General features: G+C 42.6%; 1 protein-coding gene and 1 long non-coding RNA gene across 6 annotated transcripts in view; one reads left to right on the top strand and one right to left on the bottom strand.

Annotated features, from left to right (window-relative positions):
• SPTBN1 (spectrin beta, non-erythrocytic 1) overlaps positions 1–21,939 on the top strand; it is a 211,565-nt gene that overhangs the window by 121,766 nt on the left and 67,860 nt on the right. For all 5 annotated transcript variants that reach the window (XM_007970628.3, XM_007970629.3, XM_038006938.2 and 2 more), the window contains one exon: positions 19,389–19,540. In XM_007970628.3, coding sequence (XP_007968819.3) covers positions 19,389–19,540 — 152 coding nt within the window. The remainder of the gene's footprint in view (positions 1–19,388; positions 19,541–21,939) is intronic.
• Positions 901–10,508, bottom strand: LOC140713325 (uncharacterized). Its single transcript, XR_012095284.1, has 3 exons — positions 9,690–10,508; positions 2,692–2,764; positions 901–1,865 (listed from the first exon to the last, which is right to left on the bottom strand). It is a non-coding gene; the product is annotated as an uncharacterized lncRNA (long non-coding RNA).

A 21,939-nucleotide genomic window follows, 5' to 3' on the forward strand; every position in this document is an offset into this window, starting at 1 on the left:
ATGGGAAACTTACTGCCGGTAACTAGTTAATTCTGAAAGGGTTTGGATTTCTACTGTATACTTCCAAAAGTACAGGCCTAAGGGAGCCAAGGTGAGAGACACACATAGCCAAAAATGTGTAAAAACTTTATTTTTTAATAAAAATTATAGGCCGGGTGCACTAGCTCATCCCTGTAATCCCAGCATTTTGGGAGGCTGAGGTGGGCTGATCACTTGAGGTCAGGAGTTTGAAACCAGCCTGGGTAACATGGTGAAACCCCATTTCTACTAGAAATACAAAAATTAGCCGGGCATGGTGGCACACACCTGTAATCTCAGCTATTTGTGTGGCTGAGGCATGAGAATCGCTTGAGTCTGGGTGTTGGAGGTTGCAGTGAGCCGAGATCACGTCACTACACTCCAGCCTGGGTAAAAGAGCAAGACTTGGTCTTAAAGAAAAATAAAAAATATATAAATATATTCTCTCTCTCTCTATATATATATGTATGTATATATAAAATCTCATACAACATGTTTTGAAATATGCATGCATTGTGGAATGGCTAAATTGAAAGTTAATACATAACAAATTTAATGATAATACAAGTGTAGAATGGAAAACAAAGGGGTTGTGCGTAATCATCAAGTACTTCTCATTAGCAAAAACCCATTTCATTTGCTTAGAATTGAGGAGAAGGGGATGCTCTAAATTGAGGATTCTCCACAGGGGCTTCTGTGAGACACAATGCTGACTGTCGCACTTGCCCAGGACATGGGTATCCTTTGGTGCTGACAGCATTTGCTGTTGCTTTCCAAGGAATCATGGCTGACATTGAACTTCCACTGCCTCTGGGTTGCTTCGCTTACTCCTCCTAGGCAGGCAAGCTGACCCTTGGGAAGCTCAGCATTTGGCCTTCGTGCTTTGGTTTCTTTGCCCCCTTTTTTTTTTTTTTTTTTTTTTTTTGAAACTTTTATTTGTTCCGGGACCACTTTGAGGTTGAAGGTACAGCCCACAGTTTAAGAAAACTGTCCCAGACCTGAGCTAATAAAATGAGTAAAAGCCTTTTTCTCTTGTCATTACTACTTCCTCCTCACTGACTAATTAGCCAGCTGTAGCAGGTCTCATTAAACTTCATTAATCCTAAGCATCTGTCTGTAGGAACTGCCTCAAGATAAAAAGAGGAAGCTCCGCTAAACATTTTTGTTGCTGCTGCTAATTACCACAAGCTATGCTTTTTATTAATTAATGGCTCTGCTTGCCTCCAAATCCTATTGAAGAACTTTACCCATGCCAGACAACAGGCATTTCATTTTTTTTGTAGCAGCAGTCATACTGCTCTGTGGTTTGGTACATGGGGTACCTGTAAATTATCAGGGCCGAGAACAGGGTAGCTCTGGAAACCAAGGTAGAGAAAAAAATACATCTGGAAGTCTGGTTGTGTGTAACTTGAACTTGCTCAAAGCCTTCAGTTGACACTGATGCTTTTTAAAAACATGCAGTCGTAAATTATTTCATCACTTTGCTCAAATACATGATGACAAAACAATCACAAAGCCAGTTTTCTTGACTTACTGCTTCCAGGGTCTAAGAAGGCATTTTATAGCTGAGCGTGGTGGCTCACACGTGTAATCCCAGCACTTTGGGAGGCCGAGGCGGGCGGATCACGAGGTCAGGAGATCAAGACCATCCTGGCCAATACAGTGAAACCCGGTCTCTACTAAAAATACAAAAAAAAAAAAAAAAAGCCGGGCGTGGTGGCGGGCGCCTGTAGTCCCGGCTACTCAGGAGGCTGAAGCAGGAGAATGGCGTGAACCCGGGAGGCAGAGCTTGGAGTGAGCCGAGATCACACCACTACACTCTAGCCTGGGCGACAGAGCGAGATTCCCTGTCAAAAAAAAAAAAAAAGCATTTTATTGGGGCTGGGGGTTGTGATGCCAGAGTGTAAAGGATGTTAACGGTGACACTTAAAAAGGAAAATGTCCATCTTGGTTCTGGTCTGGTGGTGCCTGAGAGCAGGGACTCCTTGAAGGTGCGAGATGAATTACACTCCTCCCAGGTGTCAGGCAGGGGAGAGAAGCACCCTCCATCTAGAGATAGGGAGGATTCTTTCTGATGAGGGCTTCTGCACTGAATTATGTTAAACTGCCGTTTCGGAATCGTCAGGAATTAAGGTTGCAGGATACCTTAAGAGATTTAATTCAGTGTGTTCCATTTAGGTTGGGGGGAAACTTACTCAGCATTCAGGCTTGAACCCCATTTCATATCACTTGGGGCCAAAGGTCCTTGCTAATGTAGAACTCGCTATAGAGTGATGGGAGCTGTGGAGTCAAACTGCTGGGACTGTGCTTGCTTCGTGACTGTGGGCAAATCACTGAATTTTTCTAGGCTTGAGTTTGCTCTTACGCAAAATATGTTTTGTGGTAAGAGTGTCTACTTCACAGAGTAGTTGGGAGAATTGAGTTTTAATGAAGTGCTTAGAAGAGTACCTGGCCCTAGTAAACACTCAGTATAAACCCTGACTATAGGGGTGTACATGGAAGAAGATAATTTAATTCCTCTGTCATCTAGGACCATGCTGGAGCCCTTCCCACTTGTGTAGCTGAAGCACTGGTGGATCAACCCCCATTCGCCTCTGATCTTATTCCTGCAGCTGTTTGGTGATGTCCCCTGGACTCAGTCGTTAGCTCTGAAGCTTTGACCCCTTGACTCACCTCTGGTCAGTTGGTCCCACAGTGCTTTGCTTGATCCTCTCTGTTGCCACCTGTTCCCATGCAGTATAATTACCTGTTAAAGAGGCTGTTGTCAGTAAACTGTAAAGAGGCTGTTGTCAGTAAACTGTAAACTCTTTCTGCATCTATCCTTATTTCTTACTGCTTAGTAGAACAATTTAAAACCTTTTTAAGAATGGATTTGCTTTTCTTGTAGATGAAACCTGAGGTGTGAACCCCAGTAAATAAAGGGTATGAGATGGGAGCTTTTCTGACCAAAGTGCAGGTGAGAAGATACTTGGAGGCTGACCCTGGGCTTTGCTCTTTCTGCATCCCTTGCTAGGAACGTGATTTGGAAACTGCTACCCCGGCATCCTGTAGACTTCAGTGTTTCTTCAGTAAATGTCACTTTTTAAAAATTAATATCCTCAGTGTCTCCATCTATTACAAGGAAGTATTAATGTTTGTTTGCCATATTATGCTTATAAATGCTATATAAAGTTAACTACCGATTTAGTATTCCCCAGAAGAAAGACACAAAAATTCAGGGTGGCATTTTATTTTAGAGTATTCATTGAAGGCAGCAGTACACATAGGACCTTTTGTGATGCCCCAGAAGAGTATGTTTTCCTCCAGTGAGTGCTCTTTTTATTCCTACTCATCAGTCCCAGACCCATCGGGTGAACCTCTATTCTCAAACAAAAAATCATTTCACATTTTTCCCTTAAATGGAAATGCTCTTTAAATTTTTCAAAATTAGTATGTGCTTCTAAAAACACAGAAACAGAAAAATCAGTGGCGTATTGATAGAAATACAGAAGTGGAAATGCCTCCTGTCTTTGCTTCTACTCCCTTGAGAGAAGACAGTTAATAGTTTGGAAGATATCCTTGGATATCTTTTTATGCAGTTACTTATATTTAAACTTATATATTCATAGGATCATACTGGATATATACACTGTTCTATAAGGGACTCTTGTATTCAGTAATATTATATGGCCACTTTCCCAAGCCTGTATGCTGTAGGTTTTACTTACTCTTTTTAATGCATACATACTCTTCTTTTATAAGGATATCCCATATTTTAATTATTCAACCTACTAATGTATATTTAGTTTCTAGTCTTTTCTGTTTTGCTGTTGCTGTTCTTTTTGACAATTTTTTTTAAATCTGTAGTGCACATTCTGTACATCTTCGTCTTCTTGCCCAAGTATTTCTAGAAAACAGGTATCCATAGATGTGATTAGTAGATGGAGGAAATACATATTATAAATTTCAATATCGCTACCTACCTTCTCACCAACTACATGTGAGTGTCCTAGTTTCTCCACACCTTCAGTAGGTGAAAGGATTTGTCTTTCAAATGTTGTATAGAATAGGGTTATAGTTTATTTTCACCTACTTCCACCTAGTCCTGAAAGTGGGGCCTCTGCTATCTGCCACCCCAGCAGAACATCTATACGTTTCCAGCCCTTCCCACCCAGATTCAGGATTATTATCTTTATGGAGGCTGTTGAGAAGCAGCTAAGGTCATTATTAAACAATAAAATGCCCCTGAAGAACAAATCAGCTGGAGCAAGAAACTTCCCAGGCTATGTCAAGGTAGCTGAACAATAAGACTACTCCTGAGACAATATTGGCTTACTGTCTCCCTCCTTACAGCCAAACTGACAAAACTACAAACAGCCAGGTCCCCACACCTTTTGGAAGCACCTGACTTTTTGGAGTGGGAGATAAAGCCTTGCGTGTAGGGACAAGGGAGAGATGGGGTGGGAGGCTTGCACGTGGATGCATCCATGGATGTTATAAAGATCTGTATTCTGTTTTATGAGAAGAGGTTTGCATTTAAGTTTAGCAACACTCTGCAAGAGGTTTACTTTTCCAAAATAAATAGAACAACAGAAAAAACAGATCTCCCCATTTATGCCCTCTTGTTCAAAACTTTCCTTTTTCATTTGAAGAAAATTAAATTTAGACAGATGACCAGTTTTAAGCTTAGAAGATTCAGTATGACCCAGGCCATACATTGTCTTGTATAAAAGTGTGTTTAGGTTGATTCCAAGTCTTTGCTATTGTGAATAGTGCTGCAATAAACATACGCGTGCATGTGTCCTTATAGCAGCATAATTTATAATCCTTTGGGTATATACCCAGTAATGGGATGGCTGGGTCATATGGTACATCTAGTTCTAGATCCTTGAGGAATCGCCATACTGTTTTCCATAATGGTTGAACTAGTTTACAATCCCACCAACAGTGTAAAAGTGTTCCTATTTCTCCACATCCTCTCCAGCACCTGTTGTTTCCTGACTTTTTAATGATCGCCATTCTAACTGGTGTGAGATGGTATCTCATTGTGGTTTTGATTTGCATTTCTCTGATGGCCAGTGATGATGAGCATTTTTTCATGTGTCTGTTGGCTGTATGAATGTCTTCTTTTGAGAAATGTCTGTTCATATCCTTTGCCCACTTTTGGATGGGGTTGTTTGCAAATGTCCATCAGTGACAGATTGGATTAAGAAAATGTGGCACATATACACCATGGAATACTATGCAGCCATAAAAAAGGATGAGTTTGTGTCCTTTGTAGGGACATGGATGCAGCTGGAAACCATCATTCTTAGCAAACTATCACAAGAACAGAAAACCAAACACCGCATGTTCTCACTCGTAGGTGGGAACTGAACAATGAGATCACTTGGACTCGGGAAGGGGAACATCACACACCGGGGCCTATCATGGGGAGGGGGGAGGGGGGAGGGATTGCATTGGGAGTTATACCTGATGTAAATGACGAGTTGATGGGTGCAGCACACCAACATGGCACAAGTATACATATGTAGCAAACCTGCACGTTGTGCACATGTACCCTACAACTTGAAGTTTAATAATAATAAATAAATTAAAAAATAAAAAAAAAGAAAAAAAAAAAAGTGTGTTTAAAGCTTTGGTTAGTGTTCCTATAATGCAAAATAGGGTTTGATTTAAAGTAACAACACAGGAACACTCGTGTTCTATAAACTGTCAACTGTCCTACCCTCTTCTGATCAGTGTGAGGGATCTTGTGGTGCCACCCTGCCTGTTGGGTAGTTATCGTGGGATTGAATCTGAGGTCATTTTCTCCTCCAGTTTTTCTGTTCTCCTTTATTAAAACAAGGCAATGTACACTGGGTACTTACAGGATTTGTCTGCCAAAACTCTGTAATATTTGGCTTTGAAAGAAATCTTGTGTAACCACTGTGTGTGAGGTTGAAGAAAGCCACAAAGGAAGTTAGCAGAAGTGTTTTTCAGTGTTTAACCCTATGTGCAATAACTTTCTCTTTTATATGTTAAGATATCTTTAAAATAATTGAATGGTAGCTGAATATCAATTATCTAATGCTGTGAACTCTCATGGAGTCAGAAATTACTCCTTACGTATTTAAGGAGAGAACTCTTAATGCTTTTAGGTGTCCTTCCCAGTGTCCTTATATTAGTTACTCAATAAGTGGTCACTGTTGACTAACCCAAGATGAAAAAATGACAGGTGACCTTTATGGCTGAATGTTGGGTACTGGTGTTCTACCTGGAATAATTTTTCAGGCAGTGGAATAGTTGGCTGAGTTAAATATATAACCGTGGATTGGGTCAGCCTGTCATCTAGTAAATTACTTCCTGAATGAACAATACTCTGTGAGAAGTGAAATTTTGGGTTACACATTGGGATATCACTTAGAAAATAGTACTAAACTTTAAAATTTAGTTTCAGGATTTTCTAAATCAGGGAGCAGCTTGTCAGTATAAAATTATACATTTTGTTTTTTAATCTTGTCACGGTCGTTCGTTACTTCTGAAATCCAAGTGTGGTTTGGAGACGACTTTACCCCACTGCTCCCCAAACACACATTGGAAGTCCATGGCTTACTTGCGTAGACAACTGTGATTGTGGAGTTTGGCACTGGAATTCAGACAGTCGTATTTAATTTATCAGTCTGTCATTTCAACTCTGAATGTTTCTACAGTGGGTTATGGTCACTGGCCAAAAAGGGTTTAGGTAACTAATGTGTAATGTTCTTCGGAACAGAAGCCAATTTTTAAATCCTTTTGTATTTATGTTCATTTATTTTTAAATATAATTCCTCTTCTCATTAAGTGGAATCTTGTCCTAATTCTATAGTTTCAAGTGATAACTTGGCAATGCTGTGACTTTCTTATTCCAAAATGCTAATCCTTTGCAGATAAATTTATACATGCTGCATAGCCTTATTTGGAGGACTTCTGTATCTTAGCTTATCTTAGATGGGAGCTTCCATAATTAATTCATTCAGGGATTGATTATTTTAGTCAGTGCTATACTGTCCACGCACAGTAGACAGCTTTGTGTGGTGGCTTTAAGTCTTTGACTCCCCCTCTTTCTGGTCTGTATGTCTCTCTGGTTTAAAAGAAAAAATATCCCTCAGACCTTAGCTTTTTGGCTTCAATGAATTACTGTTAACTTTGACATCCTCATTAAATAGGAGAGCTGTTAGAAACTGTCACGAGTGGCTGGAATTGGTACTGTTATCTTGTTGGCGACGTCAGCTTCTCAGGGCATCTGTGCAAAAACATTGAGGTAGAGCAGAATCCTTTTCTATCTTGAATGTCTGAAGATAATGTGACTTGTGTGTGTGTGAAAGAGTTCTGTTTTTCCCTCTTTGCCCTTTTTGTCCTTAAGAATTCTGGAAACCTGGAGTAGATTGAAAACCACAATAAGGAAGGGCCGGGGAGCACGTTATTTGATTTTTTAATAAACTGCCTCTGACTAGCTTACATACTCCATAGAACATTAAGGCTACTTTTTGTGTGTATTGCATGAAATAAGAAACATCGCAAATTTGAATTCCCTCTCAATACCTCTGCTTAATCCAAGGCTTCTACAACAAAAGCCTACCTCTAGCCCTTGAAAATGAAGTAGAGGATTTTATCTTTACTGGTGAATTTGTGTGCCACATGGTAGACTGGTGTAGAATGTAATATTTACTGCTTCTTTAATATTGCTTAGGAAAAATATCACATAGACATCTCCCTCCTCCATATGTTGCAATTATACTACTTTCATAAAGTCTTGAGTGTGCCTGTTAGGGTTGTTGCCCTTTAAAACGTTCTTTTCTACTTAGTCTGTATTCGTGTTAACGTTCTGCCATTCTGTGTTCTGCTGTTCTGTGTTAAGTTTAATAATTAAGTGTATGGTATCAATTTAGTTCTAAGCTTTTCCTAACTTTTAAGGGCATTGCAAGTTACTCTCTGCCCACCTTGAATTGAAGTCCCCTTCCATGGATAACTGGGGGAGAAGAGGTAATGGTGTATGAAGTGTCCATCAAAGTAAAACTGAAGAGCCTTCACCTTCTGGGAAGGGCTGGGAAGTTGGAATATCAGGCATCAAGCTGTTCCACCCTTCTCATCCTTTGAAGGTGAGGGTGCAGCCTTGAGGTCTAGCCTGTGGTGATTACTGTAGTTTGTCCCTCCTGACAACTGGGGTGGCACACTGTGCATCTGATAAGTGAATGTAGCCAGATAAATACCCGCTCCGCTGGGGAGTGGAGGGGGCCCCGAGTTCACCCTTTGACTGACCTGACATGTGGCAGAGCCTAGTAATATCACTTACCAGAAAATGCATGTGGTTACTGAGCATTAACCTGGCAACATATTCAGTAGCAAAATTTAAAATAGTACCCAGTATGGTGCCTTGCCTTGTTCATAGCAAGCACTTAGTACCTATTTGCTAAGCTGATTTTGATTTGAAGTGGAGTCTTAACAAATGGGATGTGGGATCAACAGTGTTATTATATTGAAATGTTTTAAACCAGGACATGCCAAACTTTTTCTATAAAGGGCCAGATAACTGTTAGGCTTTGTGGGCCACATGGAGTCTCTATGGGGTATCAGCAGCATCCTCCCCTTCCTCTTCCTCCTCCTTTTAACCACCCTCTTAAAATGTAAAACCTATGTAGCTCCCAGGCTACATAAGAAGAGGCTACTGGCTGAAGTTTGCTGACTCCTGTTTTAAAGTAATCTTTTAACTCAATCTGAAGGAACTGACCAGACATGAATGGTTATGAGTTTTTTCTTGTTTTGGGGAGGTAATGTCTTGTTTTCCTCAGGCAGTGTGGGATGGTGGTTGGAACTGAATAGATACCATCCCACACTCCCTGTGTGGGATGGAGTGCCTCAGGTGCTTTGGGATTCTTTAGGGTTCAGATAAATGTAGGCTCTAATTCTGGGTGTTTCTTTGCCAGCAGCATGCCTTCGGGGGGATCCCAAAACCAGTCTGTGCCTCAGCCACCTCAGTTAGTTAGAAATAACAGGCCGTAATGAAGGAGGGAAAGTGAGTGAAGGTCACCAGTGCACTCCTGGGCTTACTTCAGCCTTTGCCCTAACTGATCAGTCATCCTGGCTGCAGTTCCCATCCTGTAGAGATGGAGAGTAGCAGGTTAACAGGCTCAGGATACAACTTGCTGTATGTGAAAGCGGTTTGGAAGTTTGCTACCCATTTTCAGTCAAATACGGTGAACAGTTACTGAGTATTTTATCACAAGGTCCTAATTCTGTTTTTTTACATTTGCTTTTTCCTCCTGGTTTTGGCACCTTACACTATTGGTTTTTTTGTTTTATTTTTTAAAAATTATTTTCAATTTTTGCGAATACATAGGTGTATCTTAAAAATCATTTTTTAAATTTTTATGGGGTATGTAATGTTTTAATATAGGTATGCAATGCTTAATAATCATATCATGAAGAATGGGATATCCATCCCCTTAAGCATTTATCTTTTGTGTTACAAACAAGCCAGTTGTACTCTTAGTTATCTTTAAATCTACAGTTAACTTACTATTGATTAATTCACACTGGTTCCCACCTTAGCGCTCATCTTAGAAGAGGTAGTTGTGTTGCTTTGCCTCTTATTTTCAGAGAAAGCCCCCACCATAACCTCAGCTCCCTCCAGAGTCTTGGTTTCTTATGGATTGTGACTTTATGCAGCTTACCTTGACGTAGGACTGTGACAGAGGCAGGACCCTGGGGACAGAGCCTCATTTCTCAGTTATTGTGGGTCTCCTCTCAGAGGTTGTCCTTGCGGTGCCTTGGTCTCCACGTTGGCAAACCGGGGTTATGCCACTCAGAAGAAAGACCCTCTGGAAGCTGCAGGAGAGGCTGCCCAGCGGATGCAACCTGTAGGTGCCAGGTCATAGAGAGCTCGTGGTGAGTTTTGTAGTCTGCCCATCAAACTGTACGCACTAGCAGACAATTGCATATTTGCTTCACATGCATTTAGAGCAGAAATTTACATGTGTTTTGTCCATGAAGCAAGTTAAACAGTTAAGGAAACTATTTTAACTCAAGTTCTATTTTTATACAAATCAGCAAACATGAATTTAAGGCCTTCAGACTAGTCCGTCACAGGGAGGACTTCAGTCAAAAGATTAGTTTCCTTCCTCTTGCTGCCTCAAGATAACAGTTGGATTCTCTGTTATCAATACAGCCAGCTGCCTGTTTCCGGCTTCCTGCTCTGTGTATTTTGCATGTTACTCATGGGAAATGATTTATTTATTTTTTCAAGCTAAGGCACATAGGGGGACTCCACCCTACCACTATTCTTTTGTTTTGAGTTAGGATCCTTTTTTATTCTTTAAAACAATTCAAGAATTGAATTTTAATAGATAAATTGTTATAGTTGCTATAAATTAAGTATTGTGACAATGGCCTGTTTGGGTCATGTTTAAATAATGTTGTAATATGTTACAATAATGTCCTAATCACACTCTTGTGTATTTTGCAACTTCACTTTACCGCACAGGTATGTGGTGGCAATTGCCCAAAGGTAAAACAAGCAAACAAAAAATGAAATTTGTCAACATTTTCGGTTGGCTCTGGACCCATTTTAGTCTGAATGACAGCACTACAAAATTGCATTTTTATCCATATTTCAGACATTGAGGAAAAATTGCAAGAAACAATTCAGCTGTCAAATATTTTTAGTGCTCTACAGTGACAACATTTAACTGCCTAGGGCCTGTCTTTGTGATTTGAAATTTTCCTCCTCCTCAACAATTTCAGTGAAACCACCACCACTACCACCAAGATTTATTGAGAAACTAGTCATTGGGCACTGGAGGTTTGCTGATTCATTCAACAAATGTTTATTGTGCACCTACTTTATGTCAGGTATATGCTAAAGTTCTAAACAGGAATAGGATCGGGCCTTTGCCTCTGACCCAACTGCAGGTTAATTGAAGAGACAGGACACAGGATGTATGATAAAAAGATAAGAGACCACATTGGTAGAACTAATCTTGGTTGGATCTTAAAGGAAGGGTAATAGAAAACTGCCTTCCAGGTTAGAAGAATGATATAAGCAAAGATGGGGAAAAACAGCGTGCAAGGTGAGAGTTCAGAGCATGAGAATAAGACCTGTTAGGTTGGAACAAAAGATGGTGTGTCAGGGAAGTTCCCAGATGAAGCTGATGTCTTAGGAGAGCCCGTTTGGGAGTTTAAATGCCAGACTCAGAGATTTGGACTAGAGATTTGGACTGTCTTCTGGATAGCTGGGGTCCATTGAAGGTTTTGGTGCAGTGCTGCAACTTTGAAAAACCACTATTTGAGGAACATGACTGTGGTAGTGATGTTTAAGGTGGATTAGAATTGGAAGAGAGGCACAAGGCAGGGGAGTTCAGGTGGGGTCTGAAACCACCCAAATTGTGGTGAACTTTGTTCAAAACACACAAAAATACATTGCCAAAATTATTCTCTTAGCAACTGATATTGTACTTTGTAATGTCTTTTTGTTATTTTTTAACTTTTTATTTTGTATCCCCAGCTAGATTTCTAGTTCATTGAGGGTAAGAGACTTTATCTTAGACACAGAGTTCTAGGTACAGTATGCACTTTGTAATATTGAAGCTCACGAATACCCTCAATTTCAGATTAGTCAGCTAACACAGTATTACCGATTTAAATAGTGGGGATATGTTCATGGGAGGATTGCTTCCTCTCTGGATTTCTTCTTAGCTTCCATCCCTGTAATTCCTTTCTCTCTTACTTTGAACCCAGATCTACACCTAACTTAACTGTATGTCTGTGCAAAGCAGAAACTACACGATTGCCGTCTCTTACTTAGGGGGTAGGCCATTATCTTAGCACAACTGAAGAGCCTGATAGAAAATATTATTGGGTTATACCTGCAGGTTCAGACTACTTGAAAAGTAAAAGGAAGATTCCATCTGTTAAGCCAGGTATAAATTCAGTCTTTAGGGGAACAATGAATAGGGTCTTTTGACAGTTCCTGATTCTATATTAACCTTTTTTTCTGTCCAGGGATGTTCCATGCCTTCAGGCTTTCCTTCATTCCTGGCTCCCATCCCTTTCCATAACCAGAACTGTGGCATATGGTGAATATAGTTGTGTTTGGCACTCTGTGCTGAGGGTATTGCAGAAAGATGCCGTACAATCATTTCCATCATGCAATGCCCTTCTGCTCCTCAAAGCTATTTCTGTATCCTGTAACTTGACTCACACTAACACTGTTCATTTTTTTGGTTATAGCAAATTCTCCAGAGTAAATAAATATGGGGCTGGGTGCAATGGCCCACACCTCTGTAATTCCATCACTTTGGGAGGCCAAGGTGGGAGGATCACTTGAGACCAGGAGTTTGAGATCAGCCTGGGCAATATAATATAATGAGACCCTATTTCTACCAAAAAAAAGAAAAGAAAAGAAAAAGTTAGCCAGGTGTGGTGATGCATGCCTGTCTGTAATCCTAGTTACTCTGGAGGTTGAGGTGGGAAGATTGTATCAGCCCAGGAGTCCAAAGTCACAGTGAGCTGTGATCACACCCCTATACTCTAGCTGGGGTGACAGACTCCTTCTCTAATAAGTTCATTGGTTAATTAATTTAAAAATATAAGTTAAAAAATTATATGGAAGCATTACAGCCTTTCAATATTTATCACAGTCATTCCCTAAGAAGAAAAGAAGTAGGTGTTATGCTTCTAGAAGAGGATGGTGATGGAGAGGATATTCACAGCCCTTTGTTTTAACCATTAAGCAAATGTGTTTCTCAGTACCTTTTTTTCCTTTTCTTTTTTTTTTTTTTTTTTTTTTTTTTTCTGAGACGGAGTTTTGCTCCTGTCACCCAGGCAGGAGTGCAATGACGCCATCTGGGCCCACTGCATCCTCCACCTCCCGGGTTCAAGTGATTCTCCTGCCTCAGCCTCCCGAGTAGCTGGGATTACAGGCATGCGCCACCATGCCCAGCTAATTTTGTATTTTTAGTAGAGATGGGATTTCACCATGTTAGGCTGGTCTCGAACTCCTGACCTCAGGTTTTCCACCTGCTTCAGCCTCCCAAAGTGCTGGGATTACATGCTTGAACCACTGCGCCCGTCTGCCTCATCCTTTTTTTCTAATACATCTGAGAATTTCAAGTTGCTTGTCAGAAACCAAACAACGAAAGAGAGTGAATCTCAGCACATGACAGGAGAAGGCGTAGCTGTGCATTTTAATCCCTCTTGCCTGACTGGAGTGGGAGAGACAGAGCCAAGGACCTCACCACTACTGGCTGGTGACACTTAGCAGCGCTTAACCCCACTGAGCCTTGGGCTTTGCTGGAGATAACTAGCGCCCCACCTACCTGATAGTTTGCTGTGAAGATGTAGTGAGCTTTGAGAAAGTATGAAGTGCTATTCAGATGCATGGCAATGTTATTGCAGACACCATCTTACAAAATTCTGTCTGTAGAAAGGAGCACCATACTAGGATTTCCCTTATAATTTACTCCTTCTGGGAATCGGAATCTGATGTAAATGTTGCCACTCACTTGAGGGTGGGTTTCTTGACTCAGTAGTTCTCTTTGACAGTAGTTGACTAATTTATTTATCTCTGAGCCTGTGGAACTACAGGCTGAGCTGGTTGGGTCTTTACACTCAGAACCACTTCAGGTTCCTAGGTTCTCGGGGCTCCAAGGACATTTTGGTAGAATTTGTGGTCCTGAGAAGCTTATTTTGAGACCATTGTTAGGAGCCCTTCTTTCTGTCTCCCACCCCTGTCATGTCACAGAGACGGCCTCACCACGCTTCTCCCATGGAGGGCTGCTGGTTCTTTTTGTCCTTTTTTCACTTAGTTTTCCGCTTTCTTCCCTGGACTGCCAGAGCTGCAGCTGCCTTGAGTCCTGGGTTGTGTTGGTAAGTAAGTGATGTCCAGGCTGCTTAGAGGTGGGGTCCTCAGGCATGATCTTGGATCCCACTTGTACCACATTGGACAGCATCGCAAAGAGAGGATGGTGGGAAGTGTTTGAACCTGAAGGCCTTTATGTGGAGAAGTAAGGAGACCTATTCTGCATACTCTGAAGGTGGCACAAGCCTTACTGGGCCATAGAGACAGGCCTAGTCTTGATGAAGACACCATCCCAACAGATGGAGAGTTACCCAGTAATGCAGCAGACCCTTTACAAAATAAGGACTTTCCTTAGGATGGTGAGATAATGGGTGATTCTAAGTCTTGTATCACGGAAGCACTTTTCTTGGTTTTGTTTTTTGTTTTGTTTTGTTTTTTGAGATAGAGTCTCACTCTGTCGCCCAGGCTGGAATGTGGTGGCGTGAACTCAGCTCACTGCAACCTCCACCTCCCAGGTTCAAGCAGTTCTCCTGCCTCAGCCTCCTGAGTAGCTGGGATTACAGACGCGCACCACCACGCCCAGCTAATTTTTGTATTTTTAGTAGAGACGGGGTTTCACCATGTTGTTCAGGCTGGTCTCGAACTCCTGACCTCATGATCCTCCCGCCGGCCTCCCAAAGTTCTGGGATTATAGGCGTAAGTCGCTGCATCTGGTGGAAACACTTTTTTAAATGTTGTGAATGAGACATTATTGCATAGTGAATGAGGACCCGGGTTCTGGAGCCAGCCTGCCTGGAGAGTTGTTAGCTCCTACCTCATGGGGCAGTTGTGGGGATTATAAGTGCAGTTAGCCCTCCATATCTGCAGATTCCTCATTTGTGGATTCAGCTGACAACAGATCGAAAATATTTGGAAAAAAATTAACAATACAATAGAATGTAATACAAATAAGATGCAATATGACAACTTACACAGTACTTACATTGTATTTGTTATAAATAATCTAGAGATGATCTAAAGTATACAGGAAGATGTATGTTGGTTATAGGCAAATACTATACCATGTTATATAAGGGACTTGAGCATAAGAGGTTTGGTTTCTGAGGGAGGTCCTGGAACAAATTCCCTGTAGCTACTGGGATTAGATACTGAAGGACGACTGTGCCTGGGACATAGTAAGTGCTCAGTGAATGCTATAATTATATTTTAATAAAAAAGAAAAAACAAGTCATTTTCTTTCCATACAACTATTAAACAACCTTCTGCCACACATATAATTTCCTCATGTTCTGGACTTTTTAAATAGCTGGCCCAGGTGTTGAAGAAGGGAGTTTTTGAAAGAAAAGTAATTTAGGTAAGTTCTAAAGCTTGTTCAGTCCTGAGATTTTACGATTCCATGACCCTCTGGTAAGTTTCTTTTTTTGAGACAGAGTTTTGCTTTTGTTGCCTAGGCTGGAGTGCAATGTCACAATCTTGGCTCACTGCAACGTTTTTCTCCTGCGTTCAAGTGATTCTCCTGCTCAGCCTCACAAATAGCTGGGATTACAGGCCCACCTGGCAAATTTTGTATTTTTAGTAGAGATGGGGTTTCACCATGTTGGTCAGTCTGGTCTCAAACTCCTGACCTCAGGAGATCCACCTCTCAGCCTCCCAAAGTGCTGGGATTACAGGCGTGAGCCACTGCACCTGGCCAATTTCTTAAATGATTTGAATTAATGAGACTATTTCTTTGCTGGAGAAAAGGAGAAGGAACTAATTTAGAGCAGTTACAACACTCTGGACACTTTGGCATGCACTTGTTTGGTGCTGGGCAGTCTTTAGATGAGTCCTTATAATATGTAAGTTTAGTAAACTGCGGGAGGGTAGAGGGGGCAAATATAGCTGAGAGATACCCCCAGAGGGCAAGGGCACAGAAATGCTTGTTCCTTGGAGGCACCACTTACCAAGTTTGGGGCAGGGCTGGCTGGGAACCTACTCAAAGGTTTACCTGCATCACCTTCTTGGGGAGGACTTGATAACAGCAATACAAGGCCCAGAAATGGTAAAAGGAGAATGGAAATGGTGTGAGGCACAGAAGTGCCCATCTCGCATCGCCCAAACCCAGCCCGCCCCAGCTCCCTGCTGCTGGTGCTGCTGCTCCTCTGCCCTGCAAAGGGCGTGCCCTTGGTGGCATGATTGGGCCTGAAAGCAGGGCATTTCTGCTGCTTTTGAGCTGACCTGCAGATCATCAAAGAGAATGATGAAAGAATAGCAACCCAACTTGTGGGGGGGCGCTCTCTGGGGAGTGTATTCCAAGATTTCTCAACCTTGCACTGCTGTTATTTTGGGACGGATAATTCTTTGTTGTGGGAGCCATCCTGTGTACTCTAGGATGTTTAGCAGCATCCTGAGTTTCTACCCTCTAAATGCCAGTAGCATCTACCCCTGAATCGTGACCATCAACAATGTATGCAGACATTGCCAAATTGCTAAATGTGCCGAGGAATCAAAATTGCCCCTGCTGGAGAACGTTGGGTCTAAATAACCAAACCAGTATGGAGCTTGTAAGTGCTACCTTCCTGTATCACCACGGTTGCTTCATGCTCATAGGGCTGGAAGTCGGCTCACTGTCCTCTGCTGCCCCAACACCTCCTCACGCGGCTAGCCCCAGTCACAGCAGCTTGAGCTTGGAAGCACTCCTGGATTGCCTTTCATCATCCGTGCCAAGGGCCTCCTGCTCCTCCTCAGACGTCTGGCCCATCTCCCCCAGTCTTCCTGGGTGGGGAGTGCAGGGGTGATGTCATTGTGCCTTCCCAGGAAGGCTAGAACAAAGGAGGGAGTCCCCAAGGACACGCAGCCTCATCCTCTGCTGAGCCACCGAGTAGATTTCTTTTCCCCTCTGTCTCCCTCCTTCTGGCTTCAGAAGTATTTGCTGTTCACCAAGCGCTCCATTGTAAGAGGACACGCTCGTTGGCTGGGGCTTTGTGTGTCTCTGTTGAGTCCGTTTCCTGCCCCTCTTGTGTTATGAGGGTGTTGATTCTGGTCTGGTCCCTGGATGGAATCTTCTATGTCTTTTCCAGTGTGAGGGTGTAAACCTGAGGAACTTAGACCCTGCGTGATTTTTCCAGCACTCTTGCACTTCCTGGGGCCTGCTCCTGACTCTGAGGAGAGTTAGAAGGGAGGGGAACAGGAAGAGAGGGCAGGAACGCAACAGCTTATTTTTTTATTTTTGACATCTCTTCCCCCTCTTCTTTCCTCACATCTACCTTGAGTTTCTAAGAACCGTGGTAGCCCTGGGAAGCCCTCCCAGCACAGATCTCAGTCTGTTTCAGCTCTGTTCTCTGCACCCACCCATGACTCCTCCATTTGCTTCTCTGTGGGGAGGAGGATTGGAGTTGGGCTGTAACTCTTTAGGAGAGGGCACTAAGGAAGTCTACTGACTGTTGTTTCTGGCAAATCCTCAGAGTTTCCTTGTAAAGGAAGCTGTTAATTTAAAACCTGAAAGAAGTTGGGGTGCTCCTTTAGTGAGTGATTCACCCAAAAGAGTGACAATTGGCTGAGGAACACATTTTGTGCTCGTTTATTTAGAAATACTTTAATCCAACCAGGTTTTCATTTTGATCTTGCTCCCTTGCTTCATTAAAGACATTTTCTGACTCCAGTATAACGCAAAAAGGATTTTATAATTCACAAAAAAATTTGTTAACCCTAAATACATATAAACTAGGAGTTAACTTGCCTCCTCGATAAGAGGCCATCTATGAAATGCACCATATGTATTCTGCTCTAGACCTGCTCTTTCAGAACGGCCAAGCTTAGCCCCAGAATTACAGCTCCTGAGTCACTGTAGTAAAGTTGCCATCCATCACAATGATTGCATGATCAATAATGCATGTGGTCTTTTCTGTAGGACCTGTCATGATGTTATTGGTGCAGCTTCTTCTCCACTGCAGCCTGCCCCTCACTGTCTTTTTCTCCTTCCCCTAATCCTGTCCTTTTTGATCCTGTGTTTCTGGTTGGCCTTTGTCTCTGGGGAAGGGCCCTCTTTCTGTCTGGTTGGGTAGTTCCTCTTTGGGAAAGGCAGGACCTCAAGGAGCCACTGACTGTAGCAGGTGGCCGGGGATCTTGGCAGGTGCCCCAGTTGACTCTCCTGCCAGGTCGGCAGCTGTAAAACCTCAACCAATGTCATCTGTGCCTCATTCCCTCCCTGTGGTGGGTGGTGGAGTCAGTTCAGCAAAGCCTTCAGACAGACCTTCCTGAAGGGCTGTTTGCTCTCCTTCTGGCCAACCTGAGAACCCAGTACTCTCAGGCTACTGGGCACATGCCTTATTAGCAAGGGTGGCTTTTTAGTTGTTACCCCCCGCCCAGTGGTTTTGAAATACATGCCAAATTGTTGAGCTATCTGCTTTTTTTGTAGATTCATGCATAATCATTTTTGTGGTTTGGGTTTGCACTAGGAGTAGGTTTTAGATTCTTGGCATAAATTCATACTGGTGGAACTAGATATAGGGTATGTAACATAGAGAACAGAGTCAGGAGTATGAGTGGCTGGGTCCGGGGCATATTCTGTGGATGTCTGTTGAAGGTCTTCAGCGACCTATGTTTCGAACATTCTGCAGAGGCAAGAAGTTTGAAAGCCTGTTTGTATGCTATGTGAAGGCCAGTTCTGGGCAAATATGTCTAGAGTTTTATACTTTAAATTGGACATAATTTGATCACTGAGCCTTGAAAAACGTGTAACACTGTTTCCTGGATGACTTGAATGTACAACAATCACACTTTAGACCATAAATCAACAGTTGCCTTTTCAGCAAAGGATCACAATATGGAGATTATAGTTTTCTTCTCCTTTTATAGAAGAGAACATTGAATCCTCTGTTGAATCACATTTTTGTTGAAACCCTGGGCCCAGACCCTGCTTTCCTGTTGCCTGCAGTGTCTTTGCACTCTTCCATGTTGCCTGCCATTTTCTTTGTTGTTCATGGTGTGTGTGACTGAGCAGGTGAAGGGGGTCATTGCAAATCAAGGTCATGACTGAATTTACCTTGTCCAGTGTTGCCCAATCCTTTGTAGATGAGGGAAGCAGTTTTCTGCTGTCTCTTGAGATTTCCTACCTTACACCCTTTCATATACCCACCTTTTGGAGGAATAATAGCTGTAACATGTACGTTGGAAATTTTACCAGTCAAGTATTACGGTATAGGGCAAGACTGCAAAGGACCTTGTTGTCATCTGCATCCTGCTGCCTCTTCAGCAGGGATGAGAGAGAAGAAAGAGGAGTAAAGGATATTCTGCTGGCAATGGGCCTGGGCGCTCACATGTTTAAGGACTGGACAGTTCCTACGCAGATGCTCCTTGACTTATGAGATTATATCCCAGTAAACACATCGTAAAGTCAAAAAATTGTAAGTTGAACCATCAGTAATCAGTGTTCTTTCTCAAAGATATGACCGCAGTTAAGGGGTGCTAAGTAGAGGTGTCCTTGGAGTTCAGTTTTGCTGACCTTCCTCTGGCTGGGGTCTTGTGGCCCTGCTAGCATGTGCCTGCTCCTGCCAATGTGTGGTCAATGGTAAAACAAGTTCTGCTCTGCTTGCAGATGAGCGTGAAGCCGTACAGAAGAAGACCTTCACCAAGTGGGTCAATTCCCACCTTGCCCGAGTGTCCTGCCGGATCACAGACCTGTACACTGACCTTCGAGATGGACGGATGCTCATCAAGCTGCTGGAGGTCCTCTCTGGAGAGAGGCTGGTGAGTGGGGATCTTAGGAAGCACCGTGCATTGTAGGTGGGAAAACATTTTTGAAAAATCAAATGTGGACTTGTCTCCTGTTGAATTCTGCAGTTAATGATTGATAGTTTTGAGGAGAATCTTGAGAAGTGAGTTGAGCGCTTCACGGAAAGCCTTAGTGTCACATTCCGAGCCTGGGTGATGTTCTTGAGCTGTAATAAAGCCGCTTCGTTCTGGTAATTTGCAAGATTGCCACCTTTGGTCAGAAAGAACTTGGCTGGGGTCCCTGTTAAACAGGGCATGGTGCTGGAATTTGAAGGGCCAGGCTTGGGCGCTGGTTTCTAGGCGAACCCGTGTCCCACATGAGATGATGGAATGTTTTCCAAATTTGCGTCTTTCTGGTTGTCTAGAAAGTCTGAGCTGCCATCTTAAGGTGGCAAGCATTGAATTCAGTGGTCACTGACATTTTCTTCCTTGCATACTTTTTATTTTAGGGGTGGAGGGAGAGGCTGGTGTTTTGTCATCTCCTTGGGAACAGAGCTTCTGATGAATTCACCCTGCCTTTTCAGGCAGGAAAGTTGTCAGCCTGCAGTGAAAATTGTATCCCCAATCTGTTTCCCAGAGCTGCTGTGGCCCTCTTTAATGTGACTCTTGTTTATGCACCTTAAACTAAAGCTTAAAGCAGTCACTATGACTGATCCAACAGGTTTTGTCTCGCCTTGGTTTGAAAATGGTTGCTGTATCCTCCCAGAGCACATGTAGTGCCATAGGTAGAGGTGGGTCTGAGCCAGAAGCCAACGCCCAGGGATGGAGACCACAGCTGCACTGACATCACCAGGAAAATATGATGCTGGCGGTTGGCAGGGTTGCCAGAAAGCCTTATTTTTAACTTGAACTCCACCCTGTAGCTTGCCAGCTGCAGTGGGCCTGTGTGCAGACCAGCCCCACACCTCTTACCGCAGGCAAGGGTCTAAGGTTGTACCTTGTCCTATTTGTTATCAGCCCACAGACAGACTGCCTCTTTGAGTCTGGGTAAAAATGGAGCCAGAAGAGTATTCTCTTCCCTGCCCTCCTGTTCAAGAACAGGGATCTCCAGAAGATAATGAAGCCCTGTCTTCTCTGTAGTGAGTTTCATCCATGCCCTTTGTTCCTGAGCATGTACGTCTAGTGGCCTCATTTTCTGTGAGGGTTTGTGGGTCACACTAGACAACTAAAGGAGGCCCATGCTCAGAACCATGACAGCTATAAGAAGGCAGTTGGTTTGTGGTGTGGGGGTGAGGGAGTGGGCCCACACGGGGAGTTTGAGTAGGCCATTTATTGCATTTTGATTTGTTTTTCCAAAGTGAATCTTGTTTGAGAGCCTAGACTAGAATCATTGTGAAATGCAGCTTTAAATATAATTTTTATAACCAGACTTCCTTTCTCTGCCTCTCAATGTTTTTTTGTTTCTTAGTATTTAACCTGGTATGATTATTTATTGATTTTTTTTTTTTTTTTTTTTTTTGTGGAGTGGGAAAATGGTGTTTTGAAAGTAGCTACAAAAAATCATTAAAGGTCACATGGATAGGAATTAGTCTGAACATTTATTTTTGTTACAATAGGGTCCAATCTTCTAGGCTGTAGGGAGTAAATTGTTTGCCTTTAAAGACCCATAATAATTTTATACCAAGAAGATTGTGTCCTTGATAATGTCTCCATAATAAATGGGATCAGGCCCGTTGCTATTTTGAACAGGGCAAGAAAAGTATAAGTAGGGAGAAAAACCAGTAAAGCATAATTCTTAGATGTGTATGAGTATCTCCCACTCCTCTCCTTATTTGCTAGCAGTAAGTTTTTTTGTGAACCCAGATACCTAGGAGAGTAAGGATGGAGAAGATGGTACAGTGGCTACCATCTCCAACCTCTTAAGCAGTCCGTGTCAGTGGTTTTACAGAACTTGGTAAAGCCCCAAGTGCCTTCATGTGTGTTACCCATTCTTCATAGCCATCCTGGGTTATATAGGTTGGCCAGTCTAATTTTCTTATTCCAAAAATAAAGATACCACAGATAGAGTGCTCTAAAGCACTTGTTCATCTGGACTGGAGATTTTAAGTCCCTTTAGCCTCATAGTCTGTTTGGTTCGTGGAACTTCCTGGAAAGGAAACACACCACACACTGCCTTTGGCTGTGGAGGTTGCCAAGGCCTCAAGTTAAAGATCCTCCCTGCAGGAGACCTCCATGAGAGCTTGCCCCAAAGGCTCCTTGCATATTCAGATTCCAGAACTAATGAGGTGGTTAGAGCTTCCAGGCCTGGGTAAATGAATGTCCCCAGCTAAGTGTGTCATCAGATAACATTAGCTGAGGTTTCTGCACCAGTGGTCCAAAACCCTGGGTAACATAAACATTTGCATTCTATCTGGAGCCCAGTCTTTGCCAACCAG

This window comes from Chlorocebus sabaeus, chromosome 14 (assembly GCF_047675955.1).
Source record: "Chlorocebus sabaeus isolate Y175 chromosome 14, mChlSab1.0.hap1, whole genome shotgun sequence".
NCBI classification, from domain to species: Eukaryota; Metazoa; Chordata; class Mammalia; order Primates; family Cercopithecidae; genus Chlorocebus; species Chlorocebus sabaeus.